This window comes from Labrus bergylta, chromosome 5 (assembly GCF_963930695.1).
Source record: "Labrus bergylta chromosome 5, fLabBer1.1, whole genome shotgun sequence".
NCBI classification, from domain to species: domain Eukaryota; kingdom Metazoa; phylum Chordata; class Actinopteri; order Labriformes; family Labridae; genus Labrus; species Labrus bergylta.
The window spans coordinates 4,019,967-4,033,481 of record NC_089199.1 but is presented as its reverse complement, the minus strand read 5'-3'; the positions used below and the strand labels follow the sequence as shown (position 1 = coordinate 4,033,481).

Below are 13,515 nucleotides of genomic sequence, written 5' to 3'. Positions count from 1 at the left end.
GGTCCTAAACTCTCAAAAAAGGCAATGAGTGTTGTTGTTATGAAGGGCAGTTCTGTTTTAAGCTTCCTGGCCTGTGCATATCAAAATGCTAAAATCTGTAATACAAACAGTGCTGTGGCTATACTCCATATATTTTCACAGTAAGCTCTGTTACCGTTGAATTCCCTGCTTCTGACACAATGAGATGAATCTGAAACAGTGAATTCATCTTTGGCTTATGAGGTCTTCCATGAAAAGAAAAAAATTAGCAAGCAGCATTAAATAAATGATGAAAACACAAAGACTAATGTCCGTAATGATTTTAATTAGAATTTGTTTTCCTTTGAATAAAAAAAGTGCAGGTACTCTGGATGATGTTCAATAAGGGGAAACAAGAATGGTAACAAAAAAAACGTAGATTTTGTTGGATTTATCGAGACAGTATAAAAATGACACGTTCATATGTGTGTATGGTACATTAACAAACTATTATCCTGCATACGTAGCCTGATGCATTGCCTTAATAAAAGCCCTAGATTAATTGGAGATGTTCTGTATAAATGGAATAGTTTGTGAGGTTAATAAAAGCACTTAAAGAAGCATTAAAGTGACGAAAAACAAAACAAAATCCTGATTGAAATAATCACAGATCAGCAGTTACAGCACAAACAGAGAAAACTAAATAATGGGACGGAGAGAGCAAAGGAGACTTAATAGGAGTGGAAGGAGTCTCCACTTCAAAGAAAACAAAATGTTCAGGAATATTGTGGCCACTTTTATATTCACATGCTAGGTGATCTTTTCTATTGGAATGTGCTCTCTTTCAAAACCATTTACCCACTTCCTGTCACCACTTCTTCAAATCTTTGACACAACAAAAGTCAGATGGACACACATGTAAGAGTTAATTGCTAATATATATATATATATATATATATATATATATATATATAAATACCCCTTCAAAGCTGACTTTCAATTTCATCATACCAAAAATATTCATAATAAGCAGATCTAGATTGATTTTCTTGATACAAAACAAAAGGTCAACAAACTAATGAAAGGAAGACATACATAGGTTTAGGTTTGTCGTGTGTGTGCAGTGTGAGGGCTGTGGATGTTGTGTGTGCAGTGTGTTCAATGGCCACAAGGGGGTGTTGTGCAAAGCTACAAGATGGCCAATGATCTGGATAGAGAGGAGGACAATGGGAGACAGAAGAGCATTAGTATTTGCTGTCTGTCTACTTAATACATCTTATAGCCAAATAGAGGAGCATTTAAAACAGTCTTCATAGATTCTTTTGGATATAACCGTCATAGTAATAATATCGTCATTAACAAGTGTATGATATCAAGAGTAGGAACAAGAAATGACAAAGTTCATCAGCTGAGGTTTTCAATGGCTGCCTCGAAACCAGGAGTCTCTTGCTTCATGATCTGATCCAGTCCAAGAAAGTTCTTGTTGTGTTTCCTGTTTTGTCTAATAAAAGTTTTGATTCCATCAGGACCAGCCTATCACTGTATGAGTGTGACAAAAATGCCCAAATCAATCCCCCCCACCCCCCATATCTGTAGGAGTTTGATCTCTCCTCCCCCCACCTCCATTTATCTCAACTCACAGTACCTCATTTGCAATGCAAAAGTTTTCCTCTCTTTGCTCCAAGTATTTCAAGGATTCATCCTCACTTTGTACTTCACTTCACTTATCTGTCTTCTGATCCTAAACACCCCACCCCCCCACCACCTTCTACCCCCCACTGTCTCTCTCAGAGGCGGGTCTGGGCCTCAGGGACGTAGATTTCGATGCTGTCTGCACTCTCTGTGGCAGAGTTCTGGCGAAACGAGGCCGCCTTTTTAGCAGCTAGCAGACGCTTGCGAGCCTCTTGTCTCTGCTTCTCTGCTGAGGCCGAAGAAGAGGTGGAAGAGGAGTCGGCGCTCTTCTCACGGCTCAGCAATGGCCGTCCCTTACCGGGCTTCTTTGTCGCCGGAAGGTCCGCATTCTCTTCGTCCTGGAGTGTCAAGAGTGAAGCGTTACAGACAGGAGGAGGACAGAGAGAGAGAGCAGTGTGTAAAAGGGGAGAGAGAGAAAAGAAAGTGCGACTGTTATGAGAAAACTGGCTTCAAGATGTCCTTATTTGTTTAAGCAGGTTTAGGCAGACAGGACTTTGACGGACAAAGACAAAACACCAGTGCTGATTGGTTTTTTTTTCTTCTTAAGCTTAGTTTTTCAGCGTTAACAGAAAGAACACAAGTAGACAGCTTGTAAGAATAAGCAAACATTAGGAAAAAGAGTCATTGACAATGACAATTTCAGACATGAAATGGTTACATGAATTGATGGACACATTGGATCAAACTAAAAGTAAAAAAAAAGCATTACAACACGACATGAAGCAAGAGCCCCCCCCCCAGCTAAAAGGATCCATACATGTACAACACACATATACTAAGACACATCACAGTACAAAAAGACAGAAAGAGTTAGACACATTGACACACACAAACAAGTAGACAGACACAAAGACCTCCAAGCAGAGAAGCTGCAGCAACAAGACTGCATCTTAGCCATGCTTCATTGCAACACACACAGTAAACTACACATGCATGCTCAAAGCAGGGCTTTACATTTAAAAACACACCAACGACAGCCCTCTTTGAGATGAAGTTTCCCATGCATGCCTAAAGGGATCTCTCCGGTCCCTTTGTATTGGACGGGGAGGCCCTGTTAGAGTCGATCCCACGCAGGGACAGGGGAAGTCAAAAAACAGGGGAGGTAAAAAAGAGTGGGAGAAATGGTGGTGGTGGTGGGAGGAGAGAGGCCGGTTTCGGCGGCTTTCCTACCCCAGCCAGGGCACTGGGCAGCAGGGGTGGGAAGTACCTTCCGCTCAGCGGGCGACTGGACAGCCGCACACTGTACGGGCTGCCAGTCATTAGACTTGAGGTGGTAGAGCTCGTCGAACTTGAGGCTGATGTCCTCGATGGAGAGCTGCAGCAGGTCCCAGAAACCAGCCAGGTCCTGGTCAGTGGGCCGCGGGTTGGCATTCACATTCTGAACAAAAGATAGAAGAGAAAAAAATGGAGAACAGAGGGATCTATGTATTAATCTAGAAAAAAATACACCACCATAAAATAAATGCTAAAGAAATACGTAAGCCTAAAGATGCATTTCTTTCAAATGCCTACTGCTGTCATCCATTTAGGAAATAAATGAGTGTGACTACAAAACTGTGTATATTGGTCTTACAACCTAGAGGCCTGGTTGTTCTCAAACATAGTCTTGATTGTTTTATACTTCATGTGTGATTTACGTGATGCAGTGTTACTTGTTATATTGGAGAGCATTCAATGCCTATATAAGGTCGAGTTGAGAGTAGAGAGATGACAGTGAACGTGTGGAAGCAGATAAGGAATGACATTTCTAAATGTCCTCCACCAGACTGAAGCCAGGGAAGGTACAGGTCATGTTCAGCTTCTCACACACACCCAGACTTTTAGGGTGCCCCCACATAAGGAATTACTATCTTATTAAACAATTATAATGTTACATCGCTACACAGAATTACTTACATTAAAGGTGCACTACGGAGTTTTGGTAGTGAAATGTGAAAGTTGGAGAAATGTAGAGATTCAGTGGTATATGTTAATAACTCCATACACAAACTGTCCTCAGAGGAAAATTTGGTCCCTGGAACACTGTTTAAAGATAAAGTTATACGCGAGTTGTGTTGGGGGGCCCGCAACAGTGAAACTGTAACTCTCCTGGTAGCTTTTTAAGCTCCAAACAGTGTTCAGGGACCCTTTTTTCCTCTGAGTAAAGTTTGTGTATTTAGTTCAGAAAATATAGCATAGATTTGTTTTACTTCTCCAACTTTCAAATTTCACTACAAAATCTACATGGTGCACCTTTAACTGGAGATTTTCTAGTTCTGCTAATTCTATTTTCACCACTAGAGGGCGCCATGTTACAGCTCAACTCTTTAGTCAAACTGAACTGCAGACAAAAGTAAGAATAAGAACATAGCTGCTTTTATAATTGTGTTCATACTGAAAAGGTTGTTTAAGCCCTGACTTAACACGTGCAATCAGTTGAGAAGTTGAGGAATGCTAAGTTCTTCACAAAAAGACAAAAAAACCATTCAGGTTCCAGTGTCGCTTAAAATGCCCAACAAGCTAAACCCTCTCACTTGTTTACAAACAGCTACGTCTGTGTTTATTGTTCGTGCCAAGCCTGCACAGATTGTCCGACGGATATAAAGTAAATCCTGATCTGACTACTTCTACTCTAACATAACAAACTGTGTGTAATGCTCCAGGCAGACTGGCTTTTTGTTTGTTCAGGCTCAAATCTTTTGTTCATATTCACAGAGCTGTATTCACTGCATGCGGTGACCAGACATTTCAAAACAAGAGTGCGACGCTACTCTCCTACTGTCATGCTAACGGACAAGTCTAGGTCAGGTTAACAAGAGGAGCAATTTCAGGTCATAGTTATTTTTCCTAACTGACTCAGCGCACAAAGCGGATTGGCATATCTCTCGTTTGCCTTCTGGAGAGTCATTTGTAGTCATTGCAAAAAGCAGTAAAATAAATGATACACTCATACTACACAGAAGGGGTAGACACCTTATGGTACCTTTATTTGAATGTAGATGAAACATTAACTGTAGATTTGCTGAGCTGAGTCTCGACCATTCTTCTACATGAAACTTAGTCTCTTTGAGGACTAAACCGTTATAATGAAAGTATTCACAGTTCCTTAAAGGCTTTATATGTGATTTTTCACACTTAACTGTAATATAAATCAAGTCTATCCTCTGAAAATAACTCTGTGAGTCATGACTGTCTACAATGGGTGTAACACCCGAGTCCCACTGTCTGTGATGTTTTCAGAGTCCTATCTTCACTTTGTTTACATCGTTGGGACAGCCGGCTGACTCCTCCCCTTGTGAATAAAAGTTGTTTAATTGAGGGACTAGAGAAAAGAAGAATAACATACTGTACTCACTGCTTAACTGTGTTTCTAGATCACGCTCATTTCAGGTAAATTTACATGCAGTGTTAAGATACGAGCATAATAAAGATCGCTAGCATTAGCATGCTAACACAACAATGCAGCGCGAGTTGTTTTGGTTTCATGCTGGTGCTCAAGGGCGACATCTGCTGGATCAAAGAATCATCAAAAACAAGGCTTTGGCAGTGTTATTATGTCTGCTGAATACTCTTGTGGTGTGTTCTTTAGTTTGTCTTAATCCTAAAAAAAGATCTCAGCCTTCATGTTGGGATTAAATAATTTAGTTATGAACACTTTTGTCCTATCTTGGTTACTTTTAAAGATGATCTATTCAGTAATGTTTCTCCTTCCTTTTTAAACATGTAGATTATATCATTCCTGACTGTACCTGTATATGTTGCCAGCATGTGACAGTAAAAGTTGTCTGAACAGTTACGCTCTAAGGTATTTTGTTCTGTTGAGCTTGTAAAGAAACTCTTATCTTTATCTTTATCTGGCCATGTGATGTGCAGAATAAAGCAATTTCTCGTAAAGCAAGTCATCTGAGATGAATGGCTTATTGGCTTATTATAAGCTCCTTGTAATTGTGTGCTGCCACCATGCCTTAGTCCTTTTAGTTGCAATAAGTAACAAAATGTACACTTCTGTTTTGTGTTAAATATTTGTATGTTTTCCATTAACATTGGGTTTGCTCTGGTTCTGCAATACATGGGTTTGTAAACCCATACAATCGCCCTGTAGAGTGGAAGCGTCATAGAAAGGCTTTTCATACACACCAAGTTTTGATCACACAGTCCTCGGAATTGCTTGAACTTCTTGGATATGAGGAGCTGAGCACTTCCTACTGCACTGCGAACCTTCCCCAGCACTGAAGAGAGAACGAAGATTATAACACATGAATTTGTGACAAAAAGGATTTTAGGAGTGGCATTTTGTTTCTGCTCTACTCAGAAAAGCATGCAGGGCACAAAGAGACTTACACGTGACAAAAAGGGAACAGGATTCTTTGGCTTACATCTGGAACTCTGCTTTGATACAAAACCAGCAGCTTACTGCAGGTGTCTAAACATTTGGCAATGAAATGCCAAACCAGCTCTACGGGGTGGCAGGAAGAGGATTACAGTGTATCGGACAATATTATCCTCTTTAAGGCATCTAAGCTTATATAGATACTCGGGCTGTCTGTAGGTCACTGATCACTGTGCTCCATCTAAACTAGGACAAACATCTGCCCTGACAAAAATTTTACTCCTATCTGATCACTGGATTGCAAAATGATAACAATGTGATTATAGTTTGCTGAGACCAAGCTGAGTGCAGATTTGCACAAGATTTAATTCTGACTACTTTAAAGTCGTACACATACACAAAAACATATGAACTCACTATAGTACACAGAGCGTCTGATATGAACTGAGCATCCAAAGCCGTCCCAGTGTTTGTTTGTTTGTGTGTGTGTGTGTGTGTGTGTGTGTGTGTGTGTGTGTGTGTGTGTGTGTGTGTGTATGTGTACACTGCTGATGTTGAAGCTCTAATCTAATCTGGTGGTTTAATCAGTTGCAGAGTAGATTTGTGTAATTCTGGGGATTACAGGCCTGCTTGTGTGTCGTAACCCCAGGTATTACCGCCTCATCCCCTCCATGCTGTGTGTCTGATAGATTGATTGTAAGGGTCGAGACAACGCCCTTACAACAGATCTCAGTTGTAAGGTTTGTGTCTCCAGACGGCAAACAGATTGGGGCTTCAAAACTGCAGGATCTATTCAGAAGGTCTGCTCAGCACTATGACTGCACGTTTGTCTTTGTTTTGCTATTTTAGGGCCAGATCTCTTTATTACTTAATCATATCATGAGTTAATGTTTATTATGCTAACATAAGAGTCAAACTTCTCAATGTGTGCAGAGACAAATAATAGAATTAAACCTCTCTGGAGATGCTTCATCACAGCCTTACCCTCCTCTGAGATCTGGTTGTCTTTGGTCTCCTGTTCCATCTGCTGGCACCAGCCCTCCATTCGTCCAGCCTCGGCCTGCAGCAGCTTAAGGAACCAGTGTCCGTCCCTCCGACACAGGGTCCCCCCTCCTCCGCTCTGGGGAACACTGCTGTTGCTGCCGTTCCCGCTCTCCAGCCAGGGGTCTGGAGGCGGCAGAGACGAGGGGTCGAGCGCAGGGTCCAGACTTTCTGAGAAGGACGAAGAGCTACTCCGTGTGGTGGAGCGGTTTAGGATCTGTCTTGGCGGTGGAGGTGAGGTGGCGCCACCAGCAGTGTCACCATTGTCTAAAGAGTCCTGTCCGGGAGGGGAGCTCATCGATTGGCTGCCACTGTTGACCATGATTTTCTTCTCAGGGTGTTTAGCGTTGATGATATGGGTGATGATGGAGATGTCTGGTGTGTCTGAGTCTGTTTCTTGTTTTGAGGCCATGCTACTGGAGCGACTGTTCCTGAAAATAACACAGGGTTAAACTGTTATAGGTGGGCCTTCAAGTACAACAGAAATTCTTCTGCAGTTTTTGTAAACCGCTTTTGTGTGCGGATCAGTGAACGAAGAAAACAATGAATTGTTCAAGAATGATGTCAAAGTTACTGGAACAAACACACAAGTGCCAACTTTTGATTTTGAGTGTTTCCTGTTGGTCAATAAAGATACAATTACACAGGGTCGATCAGAGACTGGGCTTTGTGCTCCATGATAAGAGTGCACTCAGTCTGGACTCAGTCTAGACTCATCAGACCTCTAACTGTGAGACTCTTGTTTTTAAGTGGAAAATGAAAGAACATGCTGAATGATGTTGTCTCAATCTAGATTTTTGCCAGTTCCTGTTTTCAGGAAATGCTTCCATGTGACGTCTTAGTAAGATTATGAAATACTTTTAACCCATATCAGAAGAGGACAAACACAGCAAACCACTGGAGAAGCACAGGGAAAGCCATATTTGTCCAAAAATAAATCACATTGTCACAAAGCACAATTATGTGTACAGCATTAATATCAACTCGATTAAAAGGATGTAAAAAGAGAGGACATCTTGTTCTACTGGGTTTGGTTGATAAAATATCCGTCAGGGGACAGAACAGCTGGTACATTCAAAAACTAAATAGAGCATGGAGAAAAATGGAGAAATGAGTTGTACCAGAGTTTCCTGGCATTCAAAACATCACCAGCAGAGAAAAATACTAGAAGAGTCTAAATGCCTAATGCTCATGACAGTTATCTACTGGAACAACAGTTGAACAACACACAAAGAAAGGTGAACACATTCACTTTACTGTCACATTGGAAAGATCATGTAGAGGGGAAAAAGTGAGAGCGGTATGTATGGCTATAATATAAATTCCTCACGTTGTTACAAGGACAGGAAGAGGACTTACTGCCACCCGTCCTCCACCTGTACTCCGATGGACTGAAATTTGGCCAAAGGCGGGGTTTCCTCGCGTGGAACTTCCTGAATACAGTCAACCTTAAAAACAAAATCAACAATGAAACGACAACAGCAATTTATAAATGACAAAGTCAGAAACCTGACCTCAGAAACTTAAATATTTTTGCAGCCGTACAGCTGAGTGAGATTCTTTATGGATACACTGAATCAAAAAACAGAAAAATACAGAGAAAAATGAATATGTGAAATCTTTCTTTGCTTGGTTTTAAGTATGCATTACGGTTAATGGTTACCCTGAATCAGGGGTAATAATAATAATGTGCAGGGCCTGGAAAATAGAGGAAATGGCTGTTATTTCAGCACCCACATGACACAGATTTATGGTTGAGTGGGACACACAAATACGCATTTTCTGCTTTCTATACTTCAGTATACAGCCAGCTGTAATGATAGAGCCCTGTTCACCATAATAAGACCTCTAGCTAGTAAGCACATTCTTGAGCTCAAAGTGAAACACTCATACATGGGCACACACCACAGATGTTAAAAAAATGATGTTTTTCATGTAATAGAGCTCAGCAGGAGGTATGAGGTCAACTTAAAACACTGAAAATAGATCCATCTTGTCTGCGTCAATATGTGGAAACAACACTGATTGAGCTGCATCAATCCTTTTTTTTTTTTACTGCCACCTACCTGTATGCCAATGGAGGACAGTTTCCGCCTGGGTACTGGCGCCACGAGAGGCTCCTCTGCTACTAAATTCCCTTTATTTGATTTCAGGCATTCATGCTGGATGACCGCGTCACTGGTCTCAGTGGAAGCATTGGAGGTGGTGGGCGCGATTGGCTCTCTTGGTATCGCGATGGGAGTGGGAATGATGTGTGGAGGGCGGGGGATCCCCCGGGCCAAGCTGTTGGCACGGTTGCTGTCAAGGCTGTCAGAAGAGTTGCTGTGGGCGTGGCTCGACTGGCTGTTGACCTCCGACCTCCTGTCCTGCTGGTCCAGGTAGTTGTCCTGGGCCGACTCTGTGCTGCTCTGCACGGTCACTGAAATGTAGGGCTTGGAGGTTGTGCGGGGGGGCACTGGTGGAGGAGCAGACTTCTTACAGGTGGTTATGCACGTAGAGACTGTTGGAGAGAAGAGGGAAAGAAGTATTAAGGGAAACGATTAAAAGCGATTTGTAGGTATGCAAATGTTTAAGCAAATGTTTGTGGCCTCATCAGGTTTTAGAGTGAACATAAAAAATAGGTAGAAGTAACTTTTTTACAGCTTGTCCAGAGAACAATGCTGCTGATGTGATTCAGCAGGACATTACTGCAGAAAAGCTAAAAGAGCAGCAGAAGCCGAGAAGCCTCTCTTAAAGCGTAAAATCAAATCAGAGAGGAAACTGAACAAACATACTGTTCCACACAGCTGACTAAATGAAATCACACTTCAGGGCCCTCAATCATGAGACAGGGGATGAAATAAGAAGGGAAATTTCACGTCCATCTCTTGTAACAAATATGGCTGAGAAGACGAAAATGGGCATTTGAATTTCCCTCGGGATCAATAAAGTATCTATCTATCTATTTATCTGTTCCACTTCCACTCCACTACTTCCAAACAAAATTGGCCCACCGGCTTTGACTGAAATAATAAAGAGGTACATTAACCACACGGGACAGAGGCCGGAAAGGAAGCACTCAGACAAATCGGTCCAGTAAGGGAGATGATCGCAACAACTCAATGATTGGTGTTCGTGTGCTTGATGTTATATATACTGATCAGAGTCTGGCTGCTTAGTTCAATTCTTACACACACCACAGTATACACAGCTGGGAACCTTACAGTGGGAACTGTATGTGGGCTCAATTTCACCACATAATATTTGGGTCCCTTCTGTGCTCAGTCATCTGCTATCACTATCAGCAGAGCCTATCATATCTATTAACCACATTTTCTTTAAGTCTGCTTAATAGATATAGCTAAAGACTGTGAGGGAAATTGTCAGCGAGAGCAGAAAAAAGTAAGCAACAGTGAGCAAAAAGAGATGGAGCTAACAACTGTCACAAGCAGGAGCACATCACAACTGGGTGTAGTTTCCTGAACCTGCCTTTAGGGAAGTTAAAGAGTCTCTGATGCCTTCCACCTAGAGACCATATCAATCCCATAAGACTAAAAACAGAGTGTGATGCTGGACCCCTAAAACCTATAACCTGAACCAGGGATCCCTTGAACAGATGCATTATTTGACACCACAGTGGAAAGTTGATGGAACAGCAACAGGACCTTAAAGGAGAGTAGGAGGAACAGACTGTATTTTTCATTCTGATCAAATATAGAAAACACATATTTCTGTTGAGAAAGTGACTCACCTTAAATAGATTAACAAATTCTAAATCTTTTTGAACACTGTGCTGTAAAGTCTTTGGACCACTTTTGTAAGTGGCCCATACTTTCCCTGCAAAGCTTGACCATTATGTACCGTGTGAACAATAAACCCCTGTTCCAGAAATCAATCAGATGGCATCAACTTCTTTGTAGACACCAAAACAGATTGAATTACTAAGAGAGGAAGCTACATGATGACATTTGATTAGCCTATAAATAGTGTTTTTTTGCCTCATGGGAATCCACTGAAGGTTATATTTGAAAATCTTGACAAGCCATCAAGGGTTTTTGTAAAAGCCTTGCAGAAAACATGTGAGGTCCTGATAATAAAAGCTCAGACAAAAGGGCTGTTGTTCCCTTGTAATCCACTACTTAAGGTTTTTTTCTAATGTGTATGAAACTCATGACCTCACTCTTTGTGCTGAAACTCTCTTTGAACTGTGAGTTGTCACACGGCTGTCAGTGGTCGGGAAACGGATCAGGCTTGATCCGCGGATCGATGGGAAATGTACAAACATGGTGTAGCCAATAATAATAATAAATACTACCATTAAATCCCTTTACAGAGTCTCAGTGACAACACGGCAGTACGCAGACCCGCTGTACAATTAGGAAGACATTTCAGTCTTTCAAAATACACAGGTATACGCTGCACAGACACACACACTTTCTTGATGAACGGTGTGTGTTATGTGTTCAAATGTTTTGTCGATTACATCAAACAAGTTATTCACCCTTTAAAAGGGGAGTTCAGGGTTTAGCTCACGGCTTCTATCATCAGTATTTTTGGATTTGAATCAATGTGTAGCGCCTATAGTGAAAAAATAGAGGATCTGATACATTATTAAGATTCATGGAGATGTATATTGGTTTTCAGTTGTGTTTAAATCCCCAGTTTGAGTCATGTCTCGCTGCGGAGTTGAAAAGTTATATTATAAACGTCTCCTTTTTTTTTTTGGTCGATTCTGAGGGAAAAAGGTGATCCAATCCGTAGTCAAAATCTGTAATCAATCTGAGATTTGTGATCCATAACACCAATACCTGTCAGTAAGCTATCAAGAGTTGTATCAGAAGGAATTGCTGCACTGAAACTGTCTGCAAACTCCTCTTAAACTGTGTTCACACAGCAAGCTCTAATCCTCAACTTCAACTTTTTCCTCGATACAATTTTTCCTGTTTTGCTTTTCTCTTTACTTTTTTAATGTGGCCTGTATCAGACACACATGTGATCTGAACTGACCCCCATGTGCAAAAGAGGAACAACAAAGACGTCACACTCAGCACGGTTTGAAAGAGATTATTTCATCATAGTCAGAACTGATCATCTTCAACTTCCTACAGAAGTTTCATCTTTAGCATTAAGGTAACTTTTTTGTTATTTTATCTCTGGAATTACTAAAAAAAAGCAGTCTATTGTATTGTGTTTGCAATAGTCTACTATTGGCTGATATTTCACTGAAAGATCATCCAGTCCGTTCTAGTTGGGTTTAACGAAAGCTTGAGTGAGCTTCGCATAGTTTGGGGTTACCATTCATAACTAAAAACAACAACAACTGATTCAACCAAGTAAGACTCTCACGGTTGACCATTTTCTTGAGTCGCCCTTTGCAAAATAAAGTTGGGCAAACTTCCGACAGTCTCTACTATTGAACAATGTCCAATCCTCTTATCTTTTGTAATGTTTTTACAGTTAATACCTTCAGCCTGAGCTACTGATACAGATTTCTTTTCAGGATAGAGCCATAAACTAAGTGCTGCCCTCGATCCCTCCCAGCTGAGACAAAAAAAAAAGAAAACTGCTCCCATAAGACACATTCTGTGAGGTAAAAACAGCCACATCAACCGAGATGACACAAAAACCACACCCAAATAAGATAATATCCAGGACCTTTTCTTTCATATCCAACTTATGTACATCACAAAGAGATGACTGGACTCGACTCTTTTGGACTTCTAGGCCTGAACAAATAATAAGGTGCCAATAAAAACACTGCTCCACATGTATCAAGGTAAATGTCAGTTTCTTCAACATGTCTGTCTTGATAGCTCCACATTTAATATTTATAGACAATAAACACCATGCAGGTCAAAAAGTTTACCCCTGACATCATCAAGAGAATAAAAACATGTTTCATAATGCTCAGTGAAACCCAGAGCTATCATAAACCCAGAACAAATTCTACAAGACAGAAATCCAGTCACACAAACATATTTCAAGAAATCTGTAGTTTAGCATCAGTCATAGTTGTCATAGTAACACCACAGGACTTTAACCATGGATTATCCCTCACCCTTTGACCACCATTGCCGCCTTAAGAAAAACCTGTTAAATAACAAAAGGCTGAAAAACTTTACACAACCTTAGTTACATGACTCCTAGTCCCAGTAGCCATGATGTGAATTAATCTTTTATAGAAACTTCAAATAAGCAATTAACCTTGTGGTTATATCTCTGCCCAAATCCCATTTTTTATTCATATATTTCTTGTCTTCTTTCTTTACTTTTTTATGATTTGATAAAGTCATAAAAAGTCATAAAAAGAAAAACCTGCTGAGACAGCTTTTAAATGTCCATGACTGAGAAAGACGCTGGGCTGAATAACTGATGTGGCAGTTATGTGCTTCACCAGCTTAAACCTGAATCCCAGTCTAGGACAGCTGTCACAAACTGGGTGTGAGAAAACATAATGTGTGTGTGTGTGTGTGTGTGTGTGTGTTTGGTGGCCTTCCCTGCGGTACTCCTCATATCCAACCCTGCTTCCGTCACTC

At 41.0% G+C, this 13,515-nt stretch overlaps 1 protein-coding gene across 4 annotated transcripts in view; it reads right to left on the bottom strand.

Moving 5' to 3' along the window:
- Nucleotides 1-284: 284 nt before the first annotated feature.
- dlgap4b (discs, large (Drosophila) homolog-associated protein 4b) overlaps nt 285-13,515 on the bottom strand; it is a 113,667-nt gene continuing 100,436 nt past the window's right edge. For 3 of the 4 annotated variants that reach the window (XM_020646881.2, XM_065954582.1, XM_020646882.2), the window contains 6 exons: nt 9,067-9,500; nt 8,360-8,448; nt 6,944-7,431; nt 5,767-5,858; nt 2,858-3,028; nt 285-1,988 (listed from right to left, as the gene is read on the bottom strand). In XM_020646881.2, coding sequence (XP_020502537.1) covers nt 1,746-1,988; nt 2,858-3,028; nt 5,767-5,858; nt 6,944-7,431; nt 8,360-8,448; nt 9,067-9,500 — 1,517 coding nt within the window. In that variant the 3' untranslated portion in view covers nt 285-1,745. Of the gene's footprint in view, nt 1,989-2,820; nt 3,029-5,766; nt 5,859-6,943; nt 7,432-8,359; nt 8,449-9,066; nt 9,501-13,515 lie in introns of all 4 variants that reach the window. The other variant, XM_020646883.3, reaches the window with a different exon arrangement.